Here is a 26,415-nt window from a genome sequence, read left to right on the forward strand (position 1 = left end):
GAAACCCACGCAGACATGGGGAGAACGTGCAGACTCCACACAGACAGTGACCCCAGTGACTCACCTCTGGCCCCCTGGCTCTCCTGGAGCTCCGGTATCCCACTGTGAAGACTGATGGAAAGTAACTATTCGGTTCCTCTGCCATTTCTTTGCCGCCCTATTTTCTAACCATCCCTGAATCTAGGGAATTTTGCAAAATTAAAACCAACGTATAGACTGTTACTCGTAGAACACTGGTCCTAGCACGGTTCAGGTGTCAACCATCCCAATGATGCAGCCCCCGATTTTTCCCAGTAATGGTCCCAGTACCTCTATGAACCAGAAAGCACTTCTCCCACACTTGTTTTGTTGTCACTCATTTGTTTCTCTCAACTTTTTTTCCATAAATTTAGAGTACCCAATTTTTTAATCTCCAGTTCAAGCGGAATTTAGTGTGGCCAATCCACCTAGCCTGCATGTCTTTGGGTTGTGGGGGTCTGATGTTAAAGACAAACAAAACACATTTTTAGAAGAGATTAAGATATCCTCACTCGCCCAACTCCCAGCACTCTGTAGCATCTTAGGGAACTAAGTGCCCTTGTGAGAAAGCAGCAGTTCATTCTTTTGATGTGAAGTTGATCAAAGATGCATAATGTTTAGGCAACCTGAAAAATGACAAATCTACTACAAGAACCAAATGTCCATTTCTTTATACGTCCATCCAATTTGGAACCCATGTTAAATCATTTGAAATTTTTTGAAAATGCTTTATGAATAAAGCTAAAATTACAAGTAGATTAATGGAAACTATATTATTTATGGCCCATTGTTAGAAACCACATGGTTGTGCAGTGGTTCAGAGCTGTGCAATGATCTATCATTTTATCAAGATGGCGCATCTGTAGAAAGTGATGGATATAAATGGATAATTTTTTCAACTTTGGCATTCTTTTGTAACTTGGGGAGTCAAATAATTCAACTTATTCATGTACCTGTTTGGTTCATTTATCTATTTCTATACATGGTTTTCATTGTTCTTCAAAGAACATGGTTTAAGTTGAAAACCAGTAGAGTTGGGGGAAATATTTTGGTTTCGATTTTGGGATCGAATGGCAATTTTGTTTAAAGTGTCCTTGATTTTGAACTTTTGGTTCCCATAAAATCACGCTGAAGGATATTACGATGCAAGCATGTATAATTACTTCTATTTTGTTTTTAAAACATTTTAGCGAACAAGCATAAATGGGTTCCATTACACCTAGATGAAGTGAAGCAAGATGGTCAAGAAAGACCTAGCTCGCGTAACAGTTCACGATCTCAGTCAGACACAACACGATCACTACAAAACAACAAAAGAAATGATTATTCAAGAAGTAAGTGACCTCAACGAGTTTTTGAAATACAGTTTTTCATGCTTGCTTAAATTTAGCCAGAATTGTTTTATCCAGAACCTCGACAATCCATTGACTGAGAGAGACAGGAGTGCATGCTCTTGCTCTCCTTGTCTCTCGGGTATCAGCAAGAGTTTTGAAGAACAGCTGAGCAAGAATCACTCAGTTCAGTTAACTGGTAGTGATTTGATCTGAGCAATTGTGCAGTTCGAGCATAGGTACAATTTCTGTTCAGCTAATAATGGCAGCCCTTCATAAAACATTGCATCGTTTAGGAGAGATCAAGACATGTAAAACTTTTATGAGGATACTAAAATATATTGAATTTGATAGGTATGCTTTATTAAAAATTTAAATGTTGTGCTTTTTTTTCAGATTGTTAGATTGAAAATTAAAAACACAGGAAATTAATTTTTCCAAAAACAGGGCAGCACGGTGGCATAGTGGTTAGCATTGCTGCGTCGCGGCGCCGAGGTCCCAGGTTCGATCCCGGCTCTGGCTCACTGTCCATGTTGAGTTTGCACATTCTCCCCATGTTTGCGTGGATTTCACCCCCACAACCCAAAGATATGCAGGGTAGGTGGATTGGCCATGCTAAAAAATTGCCCCTTAATTGGAAAAAAATAATTGGGTACTCTAAAAAAATTTTTTTTAATTTGTTCCAGAAAATGTACTGTGTGTGATTTATTGAACAGTAAGATTTTACAGCATCACATAGCATTACTTGAAAAAGTTACATGCCAGTGACGTACTGGAGTGGAAATTACTGGACTCGACATAAAAACTGAACAGCAAAGCGTGGACCTTTTTTTACATTGAAATTTCCATTGGAAATGTTTATATAGAAACCTTTATTGAGACACAACCCACGTAAAAGTTTCACTATGTATCGGACCCAAATATGTGCATCTGAACAGATTTTCAGCAACCAGACCAACAAGTACAAGCAAAATGGATTGGACATACTTGGTCCTGGAGAGATGTCTTTAGTGGGGCAGAAAGCAAAATGTGGGGTCAGCTCCCAAATCATTCCTGCCTCCAAGCAATCTTGCCAAAGTTGCAGTCAAACTGGTCCCAGTCGATTCACCCAGCAACAATTAAGTGCCCATCTGGATACAAATTGGTAAAGCTGTCAGGATTTTGCCAGCTTTGTAGGCAGCTTTCCAGTGGCAGATGGGAGGGGCATCAAGATGTTCTTTCAGTGGTCCCTGAAGGGAAAGCACAATGAACGGGTGGACACTAGGAAATACAGATCAGCAGAGGGGACTTAGGATGCATGTCCATGCAGGACAGGTAGATAAGGTGGTTAAGAAGGCATTTGGAATACTCTGCCTTTATTAGCCAAGAGCAGGGAGTTTGTGATGGATCTGTATAAAATGCTTGTTAGACCATAGCTGGAGTACTGTGTGCAGTTCTCGTCGTCACTATAGGAAGAGTGCAGAGGAGATTCACCTGATTTCCTTAAGAGCAGAGAAGGCTGAGCAGGGATTTGATCGAGGTGTTCAAAATTGAGGGACATGGATGGGGAGGAACTATTTCTCCTTTAGTAGAGGGGTCAATAACCAGAGGGCATAGATTTAGGGTATGGGGCAGAAGATTTGAGAGAAAACATTTTCATCCAGAGGGTGCTGAGAATCTGGAACGCACTGCCTGAAAAGATGGTAGAGGTGGGAACATTCACAACATTTAAGAAACATTTAGAAACACCATAGCACACAAGGCTACGGACAAAGTTTGGAAAATTAGATTAGAATAGGTAGGTGCTTGATGGCCGGCGCAGATGTGATGCGCAGGCATTTTTTCTTAACTGCATTTGAATAACGCAAACTTATTTATGTGAAGGTTGGCGCCGAGATGACAAGCGTGATAGAGACAGAAGAGATGATGCTGATGAAGTTGGCAGTGTTAGAAGTGAAGGTGGTGGCGTGCGAGGAAGTTTCAGAGGCCGAGGTCGAGGCCGAGGAAGAGGACGTGGCAGGGGAATCTCGCGTGGTGAGTGAACAATATTGTTGTACCAATTCCGCTAACAGTGAATCTATTTACAACTTAAAATGCCTACAAGAGCATGGATTTTGTGTAATGACGTTCTCTTGACCCTGCAAGTACAATGGCAGATAAACTAATCCATGTCTCAGATTGATTGTCATAGAAGAGTTTTTCTGACACTATTGTCACATGATCAAAACATCACCTGATTAACCATCCTGGTTTGCCTCCAATCAGATTTGGCAACCCTGTTCCAGTATTTTTTTTTTCATATTGCTGAACTGCTAATGGTCGCCTTTTCCACCTACCCAACACCTGCTGCAACATTTCAGAAATAAACAACTGCAGCACTTGGGCAGGGGGCCTGTGCATGAGTCTGCAGGCTAATAATCCCTACAGATTAGCTGGGAATGCGCTCAAGGTGGAGGCATTCACTCTCCGGAGCACCTCACACCAGAACCCCTCCTCCATACTCTCTCCCAACTCTTCCTCCCACTTTGCCTTGATCCCTTCCAGCAGTGCCTTCACCTCTTCCAAAATATCCCTGTAAACTGCTGACTCTACCCATTTCTCCAGTCACCCTGTCGTCAGCACCTTCACCAGCAATGTGGATGCCAGCTCTACTGGGAAGCTCTGTATCTCCTTCCTGGCAAAGTCTCGAACTTGCATGTATCTAAATATTTCCCCCGCTGCAGCCCATACTTTGCACCCAGCTCCTTCAATCCTGCAAACCGACCCCCAAGAAACAAATCTTCCAGATTTGAAGATTATGACATCCCTCATGCAAAAAGGCCCTGGGGTGGCAAAGAATTCTGAAACACAACAAACCAGTCAAGCTGTAATAACATCCTGCCTAACGGGGTCCAGAATTGGATGCAATCTCTGGCGACAGCAAGAGAAAGAAAGAACCTCATAGGAGATGCAGACACAATCCTATGATATTTGGCTAACACATTGTCCTATACAGACAATGTCCATTTTGAAAATAAACACATCTAAAAATTCAAAGACAAAATAACTAATGTTTAAGTAAAGCTGGTAGTCGTGCCTAGGTTTGCGTTTTTATAATATTACACTATCTGTTTCTCTGAGAAAATTGTTTATTTTAAAGAAATCAGGGTTTCCATCAAAGTCTACAATGATACTTCTGAGCAAAGAAACAAAGTACAGTAGCAGTTTGGCGGGAAAAGACTGTTCAAGAAGTGAATAATATACCCTTTTCCAGGCTTGTATTTCATGAATGTATGTTCTGCACAAACTCTTATCTTGCGAAATAATGGTACACAGCGGAAGCATGGCAGTTGATGCTAGTGAATGTAAATTTTTTTGACATGACTGATTTGGATTACTTTCTCCTCAGTGAATTATGATTACCCATATGGGTACAAGCATTCGTTTGATACCTCTGACCAATATATCCCAGAGTACAACACTAATATGATGTACTACTATGATGATGGAAGTGGAGCACAGATGTACACAGTGGATGAAACCTTACTGAAGGAATACATAAAACGGCAAATGTATGTGAACATTTCTTGTGCAACTATAGCAATGCTTTCCTAATTAAGGCAGGTGGGAACTTTTTTAACATTGGTAATTTTCTTTTTAGTGAATATTACTTCAGTACAGAAAACCTGGAAAGAGATTTTTTTCTACGGAGAAAGATGGATGAACAAGGTTTTCTACCCATTTCCCTGATTGCTAGTTTCCACCGGGTACAGGCTCTAACCACAGATGTAAATCTAATTTTGGAGGTAATGTCTTAATGTTTCTGTAATGTGAAATGCAGGAAATGGGGCTGAACTTAGTCATTGCATTTGCTTTCTTGTCTGGCCTCTGTTGTTGGAACCTCGAATGCTCACAGCCTGTTGGGATAATCATCATGGAGGTTTCACCAATCACTCCAAGCATGTACAAAATTCTTTCTGAGGTTGTTGAGGGTCTGTTTGCTCCAAACTCATTTGAGGGTTATAATTTCTTCTTCCTATGGTTTTGTTCTGTAGATGTAGTTTCTTCCTGAGAATCAGGGTATACAGCCCATCTGGCTAATGGCTTCTTCAACAAAATCAAGGTACTCCTATTTGTTCAGATGATATCAGTTTCTGGCTGAACCAACATATTGGTTGTTACAACCTCTCCCTTAGGTTATCTTTTCTCTGCTGAGTCCTCATCCACACCATCTCTCCCATTTCTTGTGTGAGCAGGCTGTGAGCCCTGTATCATTGGTTGACGGTATGGACTTGGCCTGCTCTATAACCTTCCTTCTGTTGGACCCGTTCATGGTCCACTGCTGTGACACTTGTGTTAGTGTGTGAGAAAGGGAAGCAAATCTTAGCCTGCAACCCATCAAAAGTTAGCTTGGGTGAAGCCAATCTGCAAGGGTGTAGAATGGTAACAGAACAGAGTAACTGATGTTTTTCTGAGGAAGTTGTTAATGATACGTACCCCTCTCAGCCTCATTTTTGGCCTGCAGGCAAACTTGTGACACGGTCAAATCCATATGATGCTGCAAGGGATTGATGAATTGTGACCCATTGTCAGAGCGACAATGTCTGGAATGATGTGATTTCATGTAACTTTTGCACCTCAATTTAACAGGGCATCCAGTATGTGTGAATCTGCACACACTTCATCTCTCATTTGAGACACCCGAAATTCTCTGCCACGTTGCTGGCAAATATTGGGTGGTTAAGGTTATGAAGGCCTAAACTTCTTTGCTGAAAATGGTTTTATCTTGTTCTGGATAACAGGGTAGCTGCAACAGTGTAAGCAGTCATTTGGTATTATCCCTGTTGATACTTATAATAGTATCGCCTCATATGAGCTTCAATCTGAATTTGTGGATTCAGGGGGCTTTGTTGTGATTTAATTTGTATTCAGCAAAGTTACCAGCAGTTTGTGATCTGTTTCAGTCTTGAACTGTAGATTTGAGACACAGTGAGGAAATCTTTCACAGGTCCAAGCTTCTGTGAAGGCTTCTTTCTCTTCAATAGCATAGTGCTGTTCGTTTTCAGTTAAGGACCTTGATACATAATACATAATTATGTAATGATTACATAATACATATCCCATTACTCTGGATCTGGAACAGGATGCTCCTCGTCCTATTGCTGACGCATTTACTGCTATAATAGTTGGACGTTTGGGATTATAGCGAGCTGAGGATCTCTGATCAACATGTTCTTTTCACTTGAATGATTGCTGTTGATGCACAGTCCAACACTACACTTGGTCTTACCTCAAAAGTTGTCTTGAGGTTTGTTTATTTGAGCTAGGTGGAATAGGAATTTGTTCAGCTCACCGTACCTACAAACCTTTAGCATTTGGTGACTTTCCAGGGTGGCGGAAATGCTCTTGTGCCTTTTTGTCTTGTGCAGGTCTGCGGTGATTCCTGTTTGTTTTCATGACCTGACTTATTTTATGGGTTTTGAAAACTCCGTTCTCATTGTGTTAATCTAGGATATTAGTATAATTAATATTTCTCTTGCTCTTTTGTCATATTCTTCCTTTGTTGAACCATCGTCCATGTGGCATAAAACATCATCCATATCTTCTGGTATGTTGGACATCATCCATTGGAAAATCTCTGCTGCAGACATGATGCCAAAAGGCAGACAGTTGAAACGACACCATTCAAAAGATGTTATGAAGGTGGTTAGAAGTTATGATTCCTGATGCAGTGGTAACTGCGTCAAGCTTAGTAAAGTTTGTACTTTTTTTTTTCTGTTGCTTTAGGCCGACTCGGATTCTGATGGATCTATTTGGTTTTGAAATTGGTACCATACCAGAACACCACCCAGTTGGTTTTGTAACTGACGAGTGACTTCTTGTTGAAGCATAGCCTTTACCGCATTTCATTCCTGTTTTCATATTGGGTGTGACACCTTCCTGTGTGTAAACAGAGAAGTGAGTTTTACATTTGTCTTTAGAATGCATCTGCCTTTAGATGTGATGCACAGTTTTCAATTCACCTAAGCCCCTGAAGAGTTTTGGAAATTCTCTTAATTTCTCTGTTATTTGTTGTGGGCTGCTTATTCATTTTTAAGGATTGATTAGGTTCAGATTTAGATCAGGCTTTCCTGATTAGCGAGGAACATTCCTGGTGTTGAATGAGTGCCTGGGCAATCTTTGCCTTTGTGTCTTAATGTTGTATCAAATCTACCTTTTAATTTTTAGCTTGATTCTTCCTGGACCTTGAAGTTTGACAGTTGCTGAGTAAACTCTTGCAGCCATTTAGTATTGTCTGATAGAGCTGAGACCCCAGATCTAGTATCCAATTTAAATTCTATATGTTTTTAGAATTCATTTATGGGATTTGGGTGTCGCTGGTTGGCCAGTGCCCATCCCTTGTTGCCCTTTAAAGGGTAGTGGTGCGATGCCTCCTTGAACTGTTGCAGTACCTGAGGTGTAGATATACCACAAAGGCTGTTACGGAGGGAATTTCAGGATCTTTGACTCTGCGACAGTGAAGGAATCGCTATATATTTCCAAGTCGGGATAGTGAGTGACTTGCAGTGGAACCTCCAGGTGATGGTGTACCCAGGTATATCTGCTGTTCTTGTTCTTCTAAGTGGTTGTGGGTTTGGAAGCTGCTTTCTAAGGATCCTTGGTGAGAACCTGCTGTGTATCTTGTAGATTGTGTACACTGCTGCCACTCTGAGTCAGTGATGGATGCATTGAATGTTTGTGGAAGGGGTAGCAATCGAGTGGGATGCTTTGTCCTAAATAGAGCCAAGCATCTTGAGTGTTATTGGAACTGCACTCATGCAGGCAAGTGGAGAGTATTCCATTACACCCCTGAGAGGTGGCTTGTAGATGGTGGATAGGCTTTGGTGAATTGGGAGGTGACTTACTTGCCGCAAGATTCCTAGCCTTTGACCTCCTCTGGTAGCCACAGTATTTATGTGACTGGGTAGTTTGCTGCAAACAATGGTCTGTTTGAGGTTGCGCGGTTGTTTGAAGATGGGGATGGCCTTGACAAGATGTTCATCTTCATCAATGTTCTGTTGAAGGCTGCAAAGAAGATGTCGTAATTTCTTCGCTCAAGGGAAGTACTGGATGACGAAGGGTACTCTGTCGGTTGTGTCACGTGCTTGTCTTCTGAGGAGGTCGGTGCGTTTTTTTTGCTGTCGATCGATGAGTCGCGCGCCATATTCCGTTCGTACAAAGGCATCTTTCAGCATCTGTAGATGTCTGTTACGTTCCTCCTTGTCTGAGCAGATCCTGTGTAAATGGAGGGCTTGTCCATAGGGTGTAAGCTGGGGAAGTGGAGCGTCGTGAGGTTATCCGTGAGCTTGTGGTAAAGTGAAGTGCTGAGGTGACAGTCCTTGATGGAGATGAGTGTGTCCAAGAATGTAACCAATTTTGATTCTGGCGAGACCATGCAGCCCCTGCAACAATGGATGGACGGACATCATGCAACAATCGCCAGGCAGGAATGTTCCCTTCCAGTCGGGGAACACTTCAGCAGTCAAGGGCATTCAGCCTCTGATCTTCGGGAAAGCATTCTCCAAGGTAGCCTTCAGGACGTGCGACAACACAGAATCGGCGAGCAAAATCTGATAGCCAAGTTCTGCACACATGGGTGCGGCCTCAACTGGGGTCTTGGATTCATGTCGCACTACGTTCACCCCCGACCATCTGGCCTGGGCTTGCGAAATCCTACCAACTGTCCTGGCTTGAGCCAATTCACACCACTTTAACCTGTGATTATTCAGAGTAACGTCTTGCATCATTGACTTTGTCTATATATGTGTTTCTGGAACCCACCTCTTCATTCACTTGAGGAAGGAGTGCGCTCCGAAAGCTAGTGATTCGAAACAAACCTGTTGGACTTTAACCTGGTGTTGTAAGACTTCTTACTGTGCCCACCCCAGTCCAACACTGACATCACCACATCATGGCTGTTTGAACAGGATTCTTTTTCTATCTCAGCTCTGCACAGTCCCTCAAAGATGGTTCTGTCCAGGCATATCCAGACTTGAACTCGTCATCGCTACTTGGTCTTTTGATTGCCCGCTCCTGTTTCCACAAAAAAACAGGGCCATGCTATGAATACGCAATTAACCTCCAATTTACAGAAAAAAGAGGCCATCAGATTCTGTAATGGGTTAATCGCTGGCCAGATCAGTGTGTCCTGGAGGGCAATGGATCTTGAGTGAATCACTCGGCTGCACAAGGGTATCATGTTTATTCCCAATAAAAAGAGTTTAATCTGAATGGGACAATGTAACTCAGGCCAGGTGTTGGCGTATATCTCTGACTCGGTGTTAGCATGTTTTACCCTCAGTCTGTTAACCCATAAATTGTCAATACATCTTTGATTCCATTTCCAGATTCAATTTCTTTTTTTTTATAAATTTAGATTACCCAATTATTATTTCTATTAAGGGGCAATTTAGCGTGGCCAATCCACCTACTCTGCACATTTTTGGGTTGTGGGGGCGAAACCCACGCAGACACGGGGAGTATGTGCAAACTCCACACGACAGTGACCCAGAGCCGGGATCGAACCTGGGACCTCAGCGCCGTGAGGCGGTTATGCTAACCACTAGGCCACCGTGCTGCCCTCCAGATTCAATTTCTAACCTCTCCCCATCGTAACAATTGCCCTTGAGTGGATTAGTTGGGTGGCAAGGTAGCACGGTGGTTAGCACTGTTGCTTCACAGTGCCAGGGTCCCAGGTTCGATTCCTGATTGGGTCACTGCCTTTGTGGAGTCTGCACGTTCTCCCCGTGTCTCTGTGGGTTTCCTCCCGGTGCTCCAGTTTCCTCCCACAAGTCCTGAAAGACGTGCGTGTCAGGTGAATTGAACATTCTGAATTTACCCTCTATACTCGAGAACAGGTGCTGGAGTGTGGTGACTAGGGGGTTTTCACAGTAACTTGATTTCAGTGTTAATGCAAGCCTATTTGTGAAACTAATAAAGATTATTATTAAAGTGACCGCCTTTAACATATTGTGGTGCCTCGGCCAGGGGTGGGGGTGACTGCCATTCCGTAGGGCAGGGACTTGCTTTAGATACCTGGGGGTGCAGGTTGTTTGAGATTGGAATGGGGGCGGGGGGGGGGGGGGGGGGGGGGGGGGGTCCGTAAGTACAACATATCTAGTTTGGTGGGGAGGGTGAAAGCTGATCTGGCAAGGTGGGATGGTCTTCCTCTGCCACTGGCAGATCGGGTACAGGCGGTTAAAATGAGGGTGCTGCTGCGAGTCCTGTTTATTTTCCAATGCTTGCCGATTTTCCTGCCAACGGCATTTTTTAAATAATTTTTTTTTTAGAGAAATTGAAAGGATGATTACCTCGTTCATATGGGGAGGGAAGGTAAGGTGGCCAGAATTAAAAAGGTTCTATTACAGAAAGGAAGGTAGGCAGGGGGTTCGGGTCTTCCGAACCTGATGCATTATTACTGGGCAGCAGATGTGGAGAAGGTATGGAGCTGGGTCAGTGGGGTTGACTCACAATGAGTCAGAATGAAGGAGAGTTTGGGTAGGGAGTCGGGATTGAAGGCGTGAGCGACAGCACTGCTCCCGACGGCCCCGGGCAGATACACGGGGAGTCCAGTAGTAATAGCTTCATTGAGAATTTGGAGACAGTTCCGACAGCACTTCGGGTTAGGGGCAGGGTCAAGGGATTCAGGGGAACCATAGATTTGAGCATGGGAAGTGGGATTGAAATTTTCGGAGATGGGAAGAGAAAGGAATTAGGACAGTAAAAGATTTGTTTCTTGGGGGTCGTTTTGCGGATTGAAGGAGCTGGGAGCGAAGTATGGGCTGGAGCAGGGGGAAATATTTTAGATACATGCAGGTTCGAGACTTTGCCAGAAAGGAGATAGAGAGCTTCCAAGTAGAGCCGGCTTCCATATTGCTGGAGGAGCTGTTGACAACAGGGGAACTGGAGAAGGGGGTAGTATCGGGCAGTTTACTGGGCTATTTTGGAAGAGGAGAAGGTGCCGCTGGAAGGGATCAAGACAAAATGGGAGGAAGAGTTTGGTGAGAGTATGGAGGAAGGGTTCTAGTGTGAGGTGCTCCGGAGGGTGAACGCCTCCACCTCGTGTGCGAGGTTGGGGCTGATACAGCTGAAGGTGGTATATAGAGCACACCTTACAAGGGCGAGGATGAGACAGCTTTTTGAGGGGGCAGAAGATGTGTGTGAACATTGTGGGGGTTGGGGGGGGGGGGGGGGCCCGCAAACCACGTTCATATGTTTTGGTCCTGGCCAAAGCTGGAGGATTACTGGAAGGAGGCTTTTAAGGTCATCTCTAAAGAGCTGCAGATGAAACTGGACCCGGGCCCTCGGGAGGCCATTTTCGGATGTTGGACCAGCCAGGGTTGGAAACGGATGCGGAGGCAGATGTTGTAGCCTTCGCCTCATTGATCATCTGAAGGCGGATCCTGTTTGGGTGGAGATCATCCTCTCCACCCTGTGCCCTGACGTGGCGGGGGTCTTGCTGGAATTCTTGAAAGGTCAAATTTGAACTGAAGGGAAGGATGGAGGGGTTCTACACTTATAGGCGTTATTCCCTATGCATTTTCGAGAATTGGATCACATCAACCATGGGGGGGTGTGGGGGGAGAGTTGCGGGAGGGGGGCTGTATGTGTTAATGGTGACTGGGTGATTCCCGATATATTTTTGTCATTTGTTTATGTTAACATTCGGGCCAATGTTTGGGGTTTGGTGGGATGATGGGATCGTTATTATTGATATGGGGATTGACATTAAATTCGTTACTGATTATTGTTTATTGTTAGGTGTAAATTTGGGAGAATATGTGAAAAAGGAGGAAATAAAAAATATTTTTTAAAAATAAGAAAAGTGACCCAATTATTTATTTCCAAATGGGGTCAATTTTAGCGTGGCCTATCCACCTAACCGGCACATCTTTTGGGTTGTGGGGCTGAAACCCACGCAGGCACAGGGAGAATGTGCAAACTCCACACAGACAGTGACCGGGATCAAAATTGGGTCCTCAAGATAAGAACTTAAACTTGCCTTTGGAAAACAAATTTCATAGATTTTATTGAGCCTGTTATTTTTATTTAAAAGAGATCCAATTTTTCCATTCTTGGCCTTAAAAGGTGACTCAAACTCCCTGTCATGAATAGATTTGCAACCCATTTTATGCTGGGTTGTAGCATTTTCACATGCATGTATCAAGGAAATCCGTATTTAAGTTGCACAAAGCAAGAGACTCCATGTGTAGGTTGACTATTGGAAAATCCTGTACTTAAATAGGATTAGTGAAAATCCAAAATCTCCCCATGGAATAAATTAGTTAAAGCTAGCAGGACACCTGTACTAAAGTATGCTTCTTGGGCAAATTAATGGAGGCATTTTTGTTTCTGAGGTTACAGGGTAGCTGTCTGGAGCAGGGGACATATTTTCACTATGCAGTACTGTTTCAATTTGACAGCGGGACAAAAACACGTGGTGCTCGTTGATCTAAGCATATAGGTTCCATCATCCCATACTGAATTTTATCATCGCATTGGGAGTTCCTATTTGTGACCATTAACTTGAAGAAGTTTAGATTGTTTGCTAAAGATATGGCCTTCCGCCATTTTTAAAAAGGTTTGATTGCCTTATAAACAGCTCCTTATCTTTTTGTATTGTCTGATTTCTTTTTTTAATAAACAATTTTATTGAGGTAGTTTTTGGCTTTATGAACAGTTACAGACATCATCAGAAAGAAAGCAAAAAAGGCAAAAATGTGCAAACATCCACGTACTTTCAATACTTCCATCGTAACATATTGCACAAGCCCGCTCCCCTCCCACTGGTACTACCCGCCATATTTTCCCTCCTACTCTACTCTACCCCCTGCTGACGCTCACTCTCCCGCAAAGAAGTCAATAAATGGTTGCCACCTCCGGGTGAACCCCTGCACAGATCCCCTCAAGGCGAACTTAATTTTTTCCATCCCCAGGAAACTCGACATGTCCGCAAGCCACCACTCAGTCATCGGGGGCTTTGAGTCCCTCCACGCCAATAATATTCGTCGCCGGGCTATCAGGGAAGCAAAGGCCAACACATCGGCCTCTTTCTCCCCCTGGACGCCCGGGCCTGCCGAAACCCCAAACATTGCCACCCCGGGACTCATCACCACCCTTGTTTTTAGCACCTGGGACATGACCCCCGCAAATCCCTCCCAGTACCCCCTCAGCTTAGGGCATGCGCAAAACATGTGAACATGGTTCGCTGGTCCTCCCACGCACCTAGCGCATTTGTCCTCTATCCCGAAAAATTTGCTCATCCGAGCCACCGTCATATGGGCCCGGTGAACGACCTTAAATTGGATCAGCCCGAGCCTAGCACAAGTCGCGGTCGAATTTACCCTACTCGGCCTCTACCCACAGCCCATCCTCCATTTCCCCGCCTAGCTCCTCCTCCCATTTAAGTTTCAGTTCCTCTGTCTGGAACCCTTCCTCCCTCATGAGCACTTTATATATACCCGAGACTCTGCCCTCCCCTTCGTCCCTCCTAGAGCCTATTCTGTCGAGGATCCCCATTGGCGGGAGGCGCGGGAAAGATGGGACCTGTCTACGAACAAAGTCCCGCAACTGTAGGTATCTAAAATCATTTCCCCTTACCAACCCAAATTTCTCCTCCAAGCTCCTCAAACTCGCGAAGCTCCCTTCCAAGAACATATCACCCACCCTTCCCGCCCCTGCTCGCCGCCATACTCTGAACCCCTCATCCATAATGCCGGGGGCAAACCGATGGTTGTCGCAGATTGGTGCCCAGACAGACGCCCCCATCTCCCCCACATGCCTCCTCCACTGGCCCCATATCCGCAGGGTCGCCACCACTACCGGGCTGGTGGTGTACTTGGCCAGCGGTAGAGGAGCCGTGACCAGGGCTTCCAAGCTGGAGCCCCTGCACGAAGCCGCCTCCACCCGCTCCCAAATAGACCCCGTACCCACCATCCACTTCCTTATCATAGCGATGTTGGCCCCCCAGTAATAATTGACCAGACTCGGCAAAGCCAGCCCTCCCTCGCTGCGGTTCCTCTCCAACATCGCCTTCTTCACCCGCGGGGATTTTCCCGCCCAGACAAAGCTCATGATCAGCCCGTTAACTCTTTTGAAGAAGGACTGTGGGATAAAGATCGGGAGGCACTGAAAAATAAACAAAAATCGAGGGAGGATTGTCATCTTTACAGTCTGCACCCTCCCTGCCAGCGACGGGAGTGCATCCCATCTCCGAAACTCTCCCTTCATTTGCTCCACCACCCTGGCCAAATTTAACTTATGCAGCCTGCCCCAGTCTCGTGCCACCTGGATTCCCAAATACCGGAAATTTTCCTCAACCAGCCTAAATGGTAGCCCTCTCAATCTGTTCTCCTGGCCCCTTGCCTGGACCACAAACATTTCACTCTTGACCGTATTTAATTTGTATCCTGAGAACTGGCCGAACTTCCTCAGCATTCCCAGTATAGTTCCCATCCCGGCCACTGGGTCCGACACGTACAGGAGCAGGTTGTCTGCATAAAGAGAAACCCTGTGTTCAACCCCGCCCCTCACCATCCCCTTCCAACCCTCTGCGGCTCTCAGCGCAATCGCCAGCGGCTCTATGGCCAGCGCAAACAGCAGCGGGGAGAGCGGGCAGCCCTGCCTGGTCCCTCGGTACAACCTAAAGTTCTCCGGCACTTCTCTGTTGGTCCTGACGCTGGCCCTCGGGGCCTGATATAATAATTTGATCTAATCCACCAATCCCTCCCCGAACCCAAACCGTCCAAGCACCTCCCATAGATAGTCTCACTCCACCCGGTCAAAGGCCTTCTCGGCGTCCATTGCCACCACTACCTCCACCTCTCTACCCGCCGGGGGCATCATTATCACATTGAGCAATCTCCTCAGGTTGGCTGCCAGCTGCCTACCTTTCACGAACCCCGTTTGATCCTCCCCAATCACCTCCGGTACACAGTCCTCCATTCTACCCGCCAGTACCTTTGCCAGGAGCTTGGCGTCTACATTAATCAGGGAGATTGGCCTGTAGGACCCGCACGCCTCCGGGTCTTACCCCGCTTCAATATCAGAGATATGGTGGCTTGTGACATTGTCGGCGGCAGGGTCCCTCTGTCCCTTGCCTCATTGAAAACCCTCGCCAAGACCGCGCCCACCAGCTCAGAGAACTTCCTATAAAACTCTACTGGGTATCCATCCGGCCCCGGGGACTTCCCCGACTGCATAGCCTTAAGGCCCCCCAATACCTCCTCTACTCTAATCGGGGCCCCCAGCTCTTCCACTCGCCCCCCCACCAACTGTTGGGAATGTTAACCCATCCAGAAACCTTTTCATCCCCTCCGGTTCTTCCGGTGGCTCCGAAGTATACAGCTTACGATAGAAGTCCCGGAATACCCTATTCAATTCTGCCGGGCCCTCCACTTTGCGCCCCCCCTCGTCCCTCACTCTACCTATTTCCCTGGCCGCCTCCCTCCTCCTGAGTTGCTGCGCTAACAGTCTACTAGCCTTTTCCCCATGCTCGTACACCACTCCCCTCGCCTTCCTAAGCTGTTCCACGGCCCTGCTCGTGGATAGTGCCCCCAGTTCCGCCTATAGTCTCTGCCTCTCCCTGAGTAAAACCTCCCCCGGGGACTCCGCGTGCTCTTCATCTATCCGACCCATTTCCCTGACCAATCTATCCATCTCTGCCCGGTCTGCCTTGGCTCTGTGGGCCCCAATTGAAATCAGCTCCCCCCTCACTACTGCCTTTAGCGCCTCCCACAAGGTCGCCGCTGAGACCTCCCCCGTGTCATTCACCTGCAGGTAATTTTTTATGCATTTCCGAAGCCTCTCGCAGATCCCCTCCTCCGACAGCAGTCCCATATCTAGCCTCCATTGCGGGCGTTGATAGCTCGCTCCCCCGAACTGCAGGTCCACCCAATGCGGGGCATGGTCTGAAATTGTAATTGCTGAGTATTCCGTGTTCTTTACCTCCCCCATACAGTCCCTGCTTAGTACAAAGAAATCTATCCTGGAATATACTTTATGGACGTGCGAGTAAAACGAGTAGCCCCTTCCCGTTGGCTGTCTATCTCTCTAGGGGTCCACTGCCCCCATTTGCTCCATAAACCCTTTCAGCTCCCTTGCCATTGCTGAGAGTCTACCCGTTCTGGGACACGACCGATCCAAAGTCGGGTCAAGGACCATGTTAAAGTCCCCTCCCATTATTAGCCTGCGAGAATCCAAGTCCGGGATCTTCCCCAGCACTCTTTTAATGAAGTCCACGTCATCCCAGTTCGGGGCATATATATTCACCAGCACCACTCTTCTCCCCTCCAGTCTGCCCCATACCATCAGGTATCTGCCCCCCCTGTCTGCGGATATGCCCTCTGCCTCAAATTGCACGCGCTTGTTGATCATGATTGCCACCCCTCTGGACTTCGAGTCCAAGTCCGAGTGGAAGACCTGGCTAATCCAGCCCTTCCTTAGCCTGGTCTGGTCCGACACTTTCAGATGTGTCTCCTGCAACATAATTACGTCCGCCCTCAGGGCCCGCAAGTGCGCGAACACCCGCGCCCTCTTAACCGGCCCATTCAGTCCCTTGACGTTCCAGGTGATCAGCCCAAACAGGAAAAAAAAAGAAAAAACCACAGAAAAAAGAGAAAAAGCACATAAATGTCCATGAACAAAGGAAAGAGTCTCAAATGTTCCGCTTGGCCCCTTTGGCCCAGCAAACCGTTGAGCAGCAGTCCAGGCACATTCGGCGTTCCTTCCCACAGAAATCCTCGGGCCCTAACTCGCGTCCTTGGGGCCTCCTTTCGGGATCAGCCCCAGGTCCCTCACAAAATCCATCGCTTCTTCGGGCTCGGAGAAGTAGTGGTGTTGACCCTGGTGCGTGACCCATAGCCGAGCTGGGAACAGCAGACCAAACTTCACGTGCTTCTTGAACAGCACCTCCTTGACATTCTTAAAAGGCTGCTCGCCGCCGAGCCACCTCCTGGCTTAGGTCCTGATAAATGCGGAGAACACTGTTGTTCCACGTGCTGCTCCTGGCGCTCTTTGCCCACTGCAGCACCCACTCCTTGTCCACGAACCTGTGGAACCTAATCACCATCGGGCGGGAGGGTCCGCCCGGCCGCCCCTGCCTTGCCTGCACTCTGTGTGCCCCCTCCAGCTCCAGCGGTCGCGGAAAGGCTTCGGCCCCCATCAGCTGCTTCAGCAGGTCTGCTACAAACGCTGCAGTATCAGCTCCCTCAGCCCCCTCCGGGAGGCCGACCATCCTCAGATTGTTCCTGCGGACTCTATTCTCCAGCTCCTCCACTCTGTCCAGCAGTCTTCTCTGCCGCTCTTTCAGGCCGTCAACTTCTAGCGCTGCAATCGTTTGCGCATCCGCCTGCTCCTCCACCGCCTCTCCCAGCTCCTTAACTTTAACATCCTGGGCGTCCAGCCTCTGGTTCAGCTGATCCACCGCTTTCTGGATTGGGTCCAAGCTGTCCCGCTTCAAAACTGGACTTCATTACCTGGAGCATGTTATCCAGCGCCTGCTGGATTGCTGAGTCCGGGGTCCGTGTGTCCGCCATCTTAGGTCCCAGGTAATTTTCTTCAGATCCTTGTCTCTGTCCCTTTTTCTCCTCCTTCTGCCTTCTGGAATCCCGCTGTTCCATGTGCCGCAGCCCACTCCTCAGCACCTTCGCTGCTGCCTTCCTTCGCCCAGCTCCTTAAATTTTACCTCCTGGGCATCTGAAGTGGGTCCAAGCTGTCCCTCCTCAGCAACTCCAAACTTTTTTTCCTTGTCCTGGTGGAAGGAAGGTCCGTGGGTCCGCCATCTTACCCTTCAGGTCAGTTTCCTCCTTGCCTCCGTCTCTCTCTTTCTTCCTCTACCTGCTGGCCTCCCACGATTCCATCCGCTGCAGCCTGCTCTCCTCTTCTTTCACGGCAGCCTTTTTGCCGGTCCCGCTATCGCGGGGAATCAGCTGCTAAGCCCCGCCGGAGTGAGAGCCCGCCGAATGTGCGGCTCACTCGAACATCGCCGCCACCGGAAGTCCTCGTATTGTCTGATTTTTAGTTGGAGCTTCTCTCCCACTAGCTTGCAGCGATTTTGCAGCTTTATATTTTGTACCACTTCCGGATAGAGAATTATGATCATGGTTTACAATAAGGAATTCTGTGCACGGGAGTATATTGTCTGAATTTGTTGGAAAGCTTTTTTGAGGCTATCCTTTTTTTTTTTAAAAGGTTTTTATTCTCCATTTTCACATTTTCCTTCAAAATGTACACCCCACCCACAGACAGTAAACGGTAACAAATACAAAATCAATCCCCTTAACAATAACAACGATCCCATCCTCCCACCACCCCAAACAACGGCCCACCTGTCAATATAAGCCTCCAATAAAACAAACCCTCCCACACCATCCAACCTCTGAAAGAGTACCATACATGATACCCAAGAGTTGTAAACAACACCCCCCTCGTCTCCAACTCCTCCCGTCCACTGCCCCCCCCCTCCAAGCTTTCCACCCCGGCTAGACCATTCGGACCCTGTTCTGCCCGGCTCCGATGGCCACAGCCCCCCCCCCCCCCCCCCCCCCCCCACCTCACTCCCGTTCACTGGCCGGCTTAAACCGGCCAGCGTGGAGGCCCCCGTCCGGGTCCCTTTCCCCGTTCACTGGCCGGCTTAAACCGGCCAGCATGGAGGCCCCTGCCCGGGTCCCTTTCCCCCTTGCCCAGCCCTAGGAAAGCCCAGAAATCCTCTTTTAGCACACAAACCCCGCATATCCACCTACACCCCAAAGAGCCCTCACTTCGAGTGAAAGTCCCATCACTGCCCTTGTCTAAATATATACAACATTGGATCCTTTAGCCCATACACCCGCACGCAGTGAAACAAAAAAAAAGAAAATACAGTCATGAGGTTACATTGACACATGGCCATTTCTCAATTCTGCTACAGTCCTTCTGCCTTCGCAAACTCCTCCGCTGCTTCCGCCGTTCCAAAATAAAAGTCCTTGAGCTTGTAAGTCACCCTCAGCTTCGCTGGATATACAATGCCGCACTGCACCTTGGTAATGTACAATGCCCTCTTCACCCGGTTGAAAGCAGCCCGCCTCCTCGCCAACTCCACCGTAAAGTCCTGGTATACACGTATACCAGCTTCAGCCCACTGCACCACCCGCTTCTGCTTGGCCCAGCACAGGACCTTCTCCTTCACACTGTACCTACGGAAGCACAGAGTCACTACCCTTGGCGGCTCACTCGCCTTTGTTACAGGTCTCCACGACCGATGAACCCGATCCAGTTCGTATCGGGAGGGATCGTCCCCCTCCCCCAATAGTTTCGCCAGCATCACGGCAAAATACTCAGTCGGCCTCAGCCCTTCAACTCCTTCGGGCAGCCCCACAATCCTCAAATTCTGTCGCCTGGATCTGTTTTCCAGGTCTTCCATTTTTCCTCGCAGATCCTTGTTAATCTCCATCACCTTCCGCATCTCCTTCCCCATCGAGGTAAGTTGATCACTGTGCTGCAATAATGTCTCCTCCACTTCCTTCAGCGCCTCCCCTTGCGCCCGCACCTCCGCCACTGCGCTCGCCACCGCCGCCGTCACCGGGGAAATCGCCTCCTCCACCAGCAAACTGAAAATCTTCCTCATCGTCTCCATCTATTTTGTAAACTGCCTTTCGAATTCCGCAGCCATCACATTAGTTATTTCTTCAGCCGTAAGCAATGCGGCTTCCCCTGGTGCTCCAGGCTCCATTTTCCTTGGTGACCCCGCGGTGTACTTTCCACTCCCCGACGGACCTTCAGCTGTTTTTTTTTTCGGCCGTTTTTTTGCTCACCCTCGATATTTTACTTTACTGTGCCTTCACTGTGCCTCCTCTGTGCCATCTCCCTGCTTTTGCCGCCTCCGTGGACCCTGGGACTGGGCTTAAAGCCCCGAAAATGCCGTTCCCGAACGGGAGCCCTCCATTGCGCGGCTCTTTTTGAGGCTATCCTCGTGGAAGATGAACCCCTTCCAAAGAAGGAAGCAGACTACATTTGTAACAAGTAATGTAAAACGTTATGGAGGTGATGTTTACTGAATTGTAAAATACTTCTGATTTGATCTGCTCTGATTTGATTTATTATCACATGTATTAGTATACAGTGAAAAGTATTGTTTCTTGCATGCTGTAGAAACAATGCATACCGTATATAGGGAAGGAAGGAGAGACTGCAGAATATAATGTTACAGTTAAGCAAGGTGTAGAGAAAAGATCAACTTAATACGAGGTAGATCCATTCAAAAGTCTGATGGCAATAAGGAAGAAGCTGTTCTTCAGTCGGTTGGTACGTGACCTCAAACTTTATCTTTCCTGACGGATGAAGGCGGAAGAGATGTCCGGAGTGGGTGGGGTCCTTAATTATGCTGGCTGCCTTGCTGAGGCAGCGGGAATTATAGATAGTCAATGGATGGGAGGTTGGTTTGCATGATGGACTGGGCTACATGCATGACCTTTTGTAGTTTCCTGCGGTCTTGGGCAGAGCAGGCTCCATACCAAGCTGTGATACAAGCAGAAAGAATGCTTTCTATGGTGCATTTGCAGAAGTTGGTGAGGGTCGTAGCTGACATGCCAAATGTCCTCAGTCTTCTGAGAAAGTAGAGTCGTTAGTGGACTTTCTTAACTATAGTGTCAGCATGGGGGGACCAGGACAGGCTGTTGGTCATCTGTACACCTAAAATCTTGAAGCTCTCGACCCTTTCTACTTTGTTCCAATTGAGGTAGACAGGGGCATGTTCTCCACTACGCTTCCTGAAGTCGATGACTATTTCCTTCGTTCTGTTGACATTGAGAGAGAGATTACTGTTGTCACACCAGTTCACCACCAGATTCTCTCCTCATTCCTGTACTCAGTCTCGTCATTGTTTGAAATCCGACCCAGTACAGTGATGTCATCAGCAAATTTGAAAATCTAGTTGTAGGGGATTTGGCCACACAGTCACTGGGATATGAGGTGTTTATCTAGAATTTATTTCTGAAAAGATTATTCTGCAAGCTCAGTTGAGAAGGCCAGTGTCAAACCTTTATAACCTCTTATAATAGCAAGTGCCTTTCCCAATTTATTTACTCACTTATGAATTTAGAGCAGAGAAAGGGGCCTTTTCAAATTGGGATGTGATTATCTTGTAATGCATGCTTTGGAGGAGAAGGGGTTTAAATTCTCTAATTGTAGTTCGGACGTTATGTGGCACCGTGCATTAGGGAAAAAATGCAGAAAAAATAGTGTTCCACTAAAGTATGCTTCAACGCAGACAAATAACAAAAGACCGAAATAAGAGAATGCAGATGGAAACTTGAACTTTTAGTACCTTTAACACTCATCATATTATCTAATTGTATTTTGCACAATACCAGGGCTTTGCCACCTATTAACTTGCCTGGTAGATTACTCTGAATGTTTGCACAATGTATTGGCTAAGGTTGTCTCTCCTCGTTTTTGATCTTTTTAATTGACTTAAGAGTTTACAAACTGTTTACCAAAGATAAAGTTTTAAATTTACTTAATGGTATGTCATAAAAATAACCTTGTCTGCTTGTCTGTTCACCAGTGCTATGTTGTATTTTCAAAATTAATTAGGCTTTGAAAGGAAGTACGGAGGTACAAATCGTGGACCAGAAAATGAGGAAAAAAGAGAGCCCTGAAAAATGGCCTATTCCAGGCCCACCTGTTTCCGACATTCCAAGAACTGATTTCTCCCGTTTAATTAACTGTCCGGAATTTGTACCTGGGCAAATGTACGGCTCTCAAACTGGTGAGCATACTATAAATCTTATAGTTAAAATATTAATCCACACCATTGGTAATGCACACAGACTGAGTGTCAGGCAGTTGACTGTTTCTTTATGTTGCCATCTTACTTTTGAGTGCTTGCATTAGTCTCAACCTGCAGCCCCAATTATTGCAGTCACAGCAAAGCTATTGGACATAAAACCAGCAAAGTAACATGCCTCAATTTAGTGTAAACTGACACTTTATCTGTCTTTACCCTACAGCACGTATGCTTGCTATAGGCTAAGGAAGGACAGGTATTGGCCTTGGAAGTCGCCTTCCCTTACTGCTGATAAAGAATATATGGAGGCAAGTGGCCATGGTGACAGGACAAATATTGAAGAAGGAAAATAGTAGTTCAGTATTGAACATTCTTCCTTTTCTGTTTGTCACAAGTGTGGTTTACAAACACTCAACATTTTATTTTTATATTTAAAAAAAGGTTGGCGGTTTCTCAATTAGTTTATGTTTTTTTTTTAAACTCTCTTCCCCTCTCTTGCTGCTGTATACCAGCATTGTGTTTCCTCCTTCAGCTAGGAGAAGGAAACATCTGAAACAAAAGTGCAACTCTGTCAGACTGGTCTTACTGGCTTTTTGATGCTTTTTAATTGTCTAATCAAAAAGTTCAGTTTAGAGAAGTACAGTAACTGAATCCAGTTCTCTGGGTTATTCAGCCCTGGAGATGCCAATTTCAGTTGATTAAACAAAATACTAAAACTTTCTGTTGATTGGCTTCAGTACTATTAATTTTTTTAATAAACATTTTATTGCGGTATTTTTGGTTTAGTGACAACAAAATGAACTATGCATGAAACCATAAACATAGTGCAAAAGCCATTTACCTCTCGTACAGGTCCCACCCTTATCGACCCCCTACTCTAATCTAAACTATCTCCTCTCCCCCTCCCCCCACTGTCTGCTGACGATTAATTTCCCGCAAAGAAGTCGACGAACGGTTGCCACCTTGGGTGAACCCTAACAGCGACCCCCTCAAGGCAAACTTGATTTTCTCCAAATAGAGAAAGCTAGCCATGTCCGATATCCAGGCGTCTGACTTCCGGGGGTTTGAGTCCCTCCAAGCTAATAGTATCCGTCTCCAGGCTACCAGGGATGCAAAGGCCAGAACTCTGCCTCTTTCTCCTCCTGGATTCCCAGGTCTTCTGACACCCCGAAAATCACCACCTCTGGACTCAGCGCCACCCTTGTTTTTAACACCGTGGACATGACGTTTGCAAACCCCTGCCAAAATCCCCTAAGCTTTGGACATGTCCAAAACATGTGGACATGGTTTGCCGGTCCTCCTGCACATTTTGCGCACATGTCCTCCACCCCAAAGAATCTGCTCATCTGGGCCACTGTCATGTGAGCCCGGTGAACGACCTTGAATTGTATCAGGCTGAGCCTAGCATATGTTGCAAACGCGTTGACTCTACTCGATGCGTCTGCCCATAGACCATTCTCTATCTCACCTCCCAGCTCCTCCTCCCACTTGCGCTTCAGCTCCTCGGCCTGCGTCTCCTCGACCCCATAAGCTCCTTTATAAATATCAGAAACACTCCCTTCTTCGACCCACCCTCTGGAAACTACCCTGTCCTGAATCCCCCTTAGAGGTAGGAGTGGGAAGGTTGACACCTGTTTACGAAGGAAGTCCCACACCTGCAGATACCTGAATTTGTTTCCCCTCGCCAACCCAAACTTTTCCTCCAACACCCTCGTACTCTGAAAGCTCCCCTCTATGAACATATCCCCCATCCTCTCAATCCCCGCTCTCTGCCATAACCAAAACCCCCTATCCATACTCCCCGGGGCAAACCGGTGATTATCACAGATTGGGGCCCAGACCGATGCTCCCACATGCCGCCTCCACTGGCCCCAAACTCTCAGGGCCACCACCACCACATGGCTGATGGAGTACCGTGCCGGCAGGAACAGCAAAGACGCAGTTACCAATGCCCCCAAACTGGTACCCTTTCATGAAGCCGCCTCCATACGCACCCATGCCGACCTCTCCCCTACCACCTGCTTCCTGATCATGGCTATATTAGCTGCCCAGTAATAGTTGCTAAACTTTGACAGCACCAGCCCGCCCTCTCCCCGACTCCGCTCAAGCATTACCACCTTTTACTCACAGGGTCTTGCCCGCCCAGACGAAGCCCATGATAACTCTGTTGACCCACTTAAAAAAGGATTGCAGAATAAAGATGGGGAGACTGAAATACAAATCGGAATCTCGGGAGGACCGTCATCTTCACCGTTTGCACCCTCCCAGCCAGAGACAACGGAAGTGCGTCCCATCTCTGAAAATCATCCTTCATTTGGTCCACCATGATTCAATTTATGCAGCCGGTCCCATTCCCACGCCACTTGGATGCCTAGATACCTAAAGTTTCCCTCTACTAACCTAAACAGCAGCTCTCCCAGTCGCCTCTCCTGGACCACAAACATCTCACTCTTTCCCATATTAAGCTTGTACCCGAAAACCAGCCAAATTCCCCTAGAGTCCTCATGATTTCTTCCATCCCCTCTATTGGGTCCGAAGCAGGTCATCTGCATAGAGCGAATCCCTGTGCTCCACCAACCCCCTGGACCAGTCCTCTCCAGCCCCTCGAGGCTTATCAGAGCAATTGCCAACTGCTCTATAGCCAGCGCATACAACAGTGGGGAGAGTGGCCACCCCGTCTCGTACCCCGGTGCAGTCTAAATGTCCGATGTCCTATTCATCCGTAAACTTGCCACAGGTGCCTGATAAGTAACCTGACCCAATCAATAAAGCCTCGCCCCAGTCCGAACCGTCCCATTATCTCCCATAGATAGTCCCATTCTACCCGATCAAAAGCCTTCTCTGCATCCATTGCGATCACTACCTCCACCACCTTACCTTCAGGGGGCATCATGATCACATTTAACAACCTTCTCACATTGGCCAACAACTGCCTGCCCTTAACAAACCCCGTATTGTCCTCCCCAATAACGTCCGGAACACGATCCTTAATCCTGGAGGAGAAGATTTTGGCCAGCAACTTGGCATCTACATTCAACAGGGAGATTGGCCTGTAGGACCCACACAGCTCCGGGTTCTTGTCCCGCTTAGGAATCTGCGAAATCATGGCCTGTGACATCGTCGGGTGCAACACCCCTCTTTCTCTTGCCTCATTGCCATCCTCAACAACAGTGGCCCCAATATCCCCGAGAACTTTTGTATTAAACACCACCTGTCTGGACCTGGGGCCTTACCCGCTTGCATGGCCTTCAAGCGCTCCACTATCTCCTCCAGCCCGATTGGGGTCCCTAGCCCTTCTACCCGCTCCCCGACCACCTTTGGGAAATTCAGCCCCCCAAGATGTGCCTCATCCCCTCCAGCCATGTAGGGGGTTCAGACCTGTACAGCCTGCTGTAGAAATCCCTAAACGCCTTATTCACCCTACTGAATCACCAACCAGGTTCCCATCTCCGTCCTTTGCTTTCCCTTACTTTCCCTATCTCCCTGGCTGCCTCCCTCTTCCTAAGCTGCTGTGCATGCATTCTGCTGTCCTTCTCTCCATGTTCATAGATCGCCCCCCTTGCCTTTCTCAGCTACTTCACCACCCTCCCTGTGGTCAGCAAGCTAAACTCCGCCTGTAACCTCTGCCTCTGGGGTCTCCGCATACCTCCTATCACTCTGTAGTATCTCCTTTACCAGTTGGTCCATCTCCGCCCTGTCCACCTTCTCCCTATGGGCCTGGATCAAGATCAACTCCCCCGACCACCGCCTTCAGTGCTTCCCACACCACCGCTGCTGAAATTTCCCCCGTGTCATTGACCTGCAGGTAGCTCTGAATACATTTCCTCAGCCGCTCGTACACCCCTTCATCCGCCAGAAGTCCCACATCCAACCTGCAGTGCGGGCGCTGGTTATTGTTTTTACTAACCTGCATGTCGACCCAGTGTGGAGCATGGTCTGAAATTGTAATTGCCGAGTACCCCATGTCCACCACCCCAGCCAGCAAGGCCCTGCTCAAAATAAAGAAATCGATCCGGGAAAACAGTTTATGCACTTGAGTAGAAGGCCAAACCCCCCCCCCCCCCCCCCCCCCCAATCAGCTCCATGAACCCTCTTGGTTCCTTTGCCATTGCTGGCACCTGCCTGTTTCCGAGCTTGACCGATCCAAGCCAGGGTCCATATCTGTGTTGATGTCCCTTGCCATGACCAACTTGTGCGAGTCCAGGTCCAGTATCTTCCCCAGCATCCTCTTTATACACTCCGCAGCATCCCAATTTGGCGAATACACATTTACTAATACCACCTGCACCCCCTCTAGCTTCCCAC

General features: G+C 47.4%; 1 protein-coding gene across 6 annotated transcripts in view; it reads left to right on the plus strand.

The window, feature by feature from the left end:
• LOC119963381 (la-related protein 1B-like) overlaps positions 1-26,415 on the plus strand; it is a 153,271-nt gene that overhangs the window by 49,904 nt on the left and 76,952 nt on the right. For all 6 annotated transcript variants that reach the window (XR_005460087.1, XR_005460088.1, XM_038792423.1 and 3 more), the window contains 5 exons: positions 1,209-1,352; positions 3,213-3,362; positions 4,717-4,879; positions 4,969-5,113; positions 21,918-22,092. Coding sequence is in view for 4 of the 6 variants with exons in the window: in XM_038792423.1 (XP_038648351.1) it covers positions 1,209-1,352; positions 3,213-3,362; positions 4,717-4,879; positions 4,969-5,113; positions 21,918-22,092 (777 nt within the window). In the remaining 2 variants the exon portion in view is untranslated. The remainder of the gene's footprint in view (positions 1-1,208; positions 1,353-3,212; positions 3,363-4,716; positions 4,880-4,968; positions 5,114-21,917; positions 22,093-26,415) is intronic.

The sequence above is a fragment of the Scyliorhinus canicula genome, chromosome 3 (assembly GCF_902713615.1).
Source record: "Scyliorhinus canicula chromosome 3, sScyCan1.1, whole genome shotgun sequence".
NCBI classification, from domain to species: domain Eukaryota; kingdom Metazoa; phylum Chordata; class Chondrichthyes; order Carcharhiniformes; family Scyliorhinidae; genus Scyliorhinus; species Scyliorhinus canicula.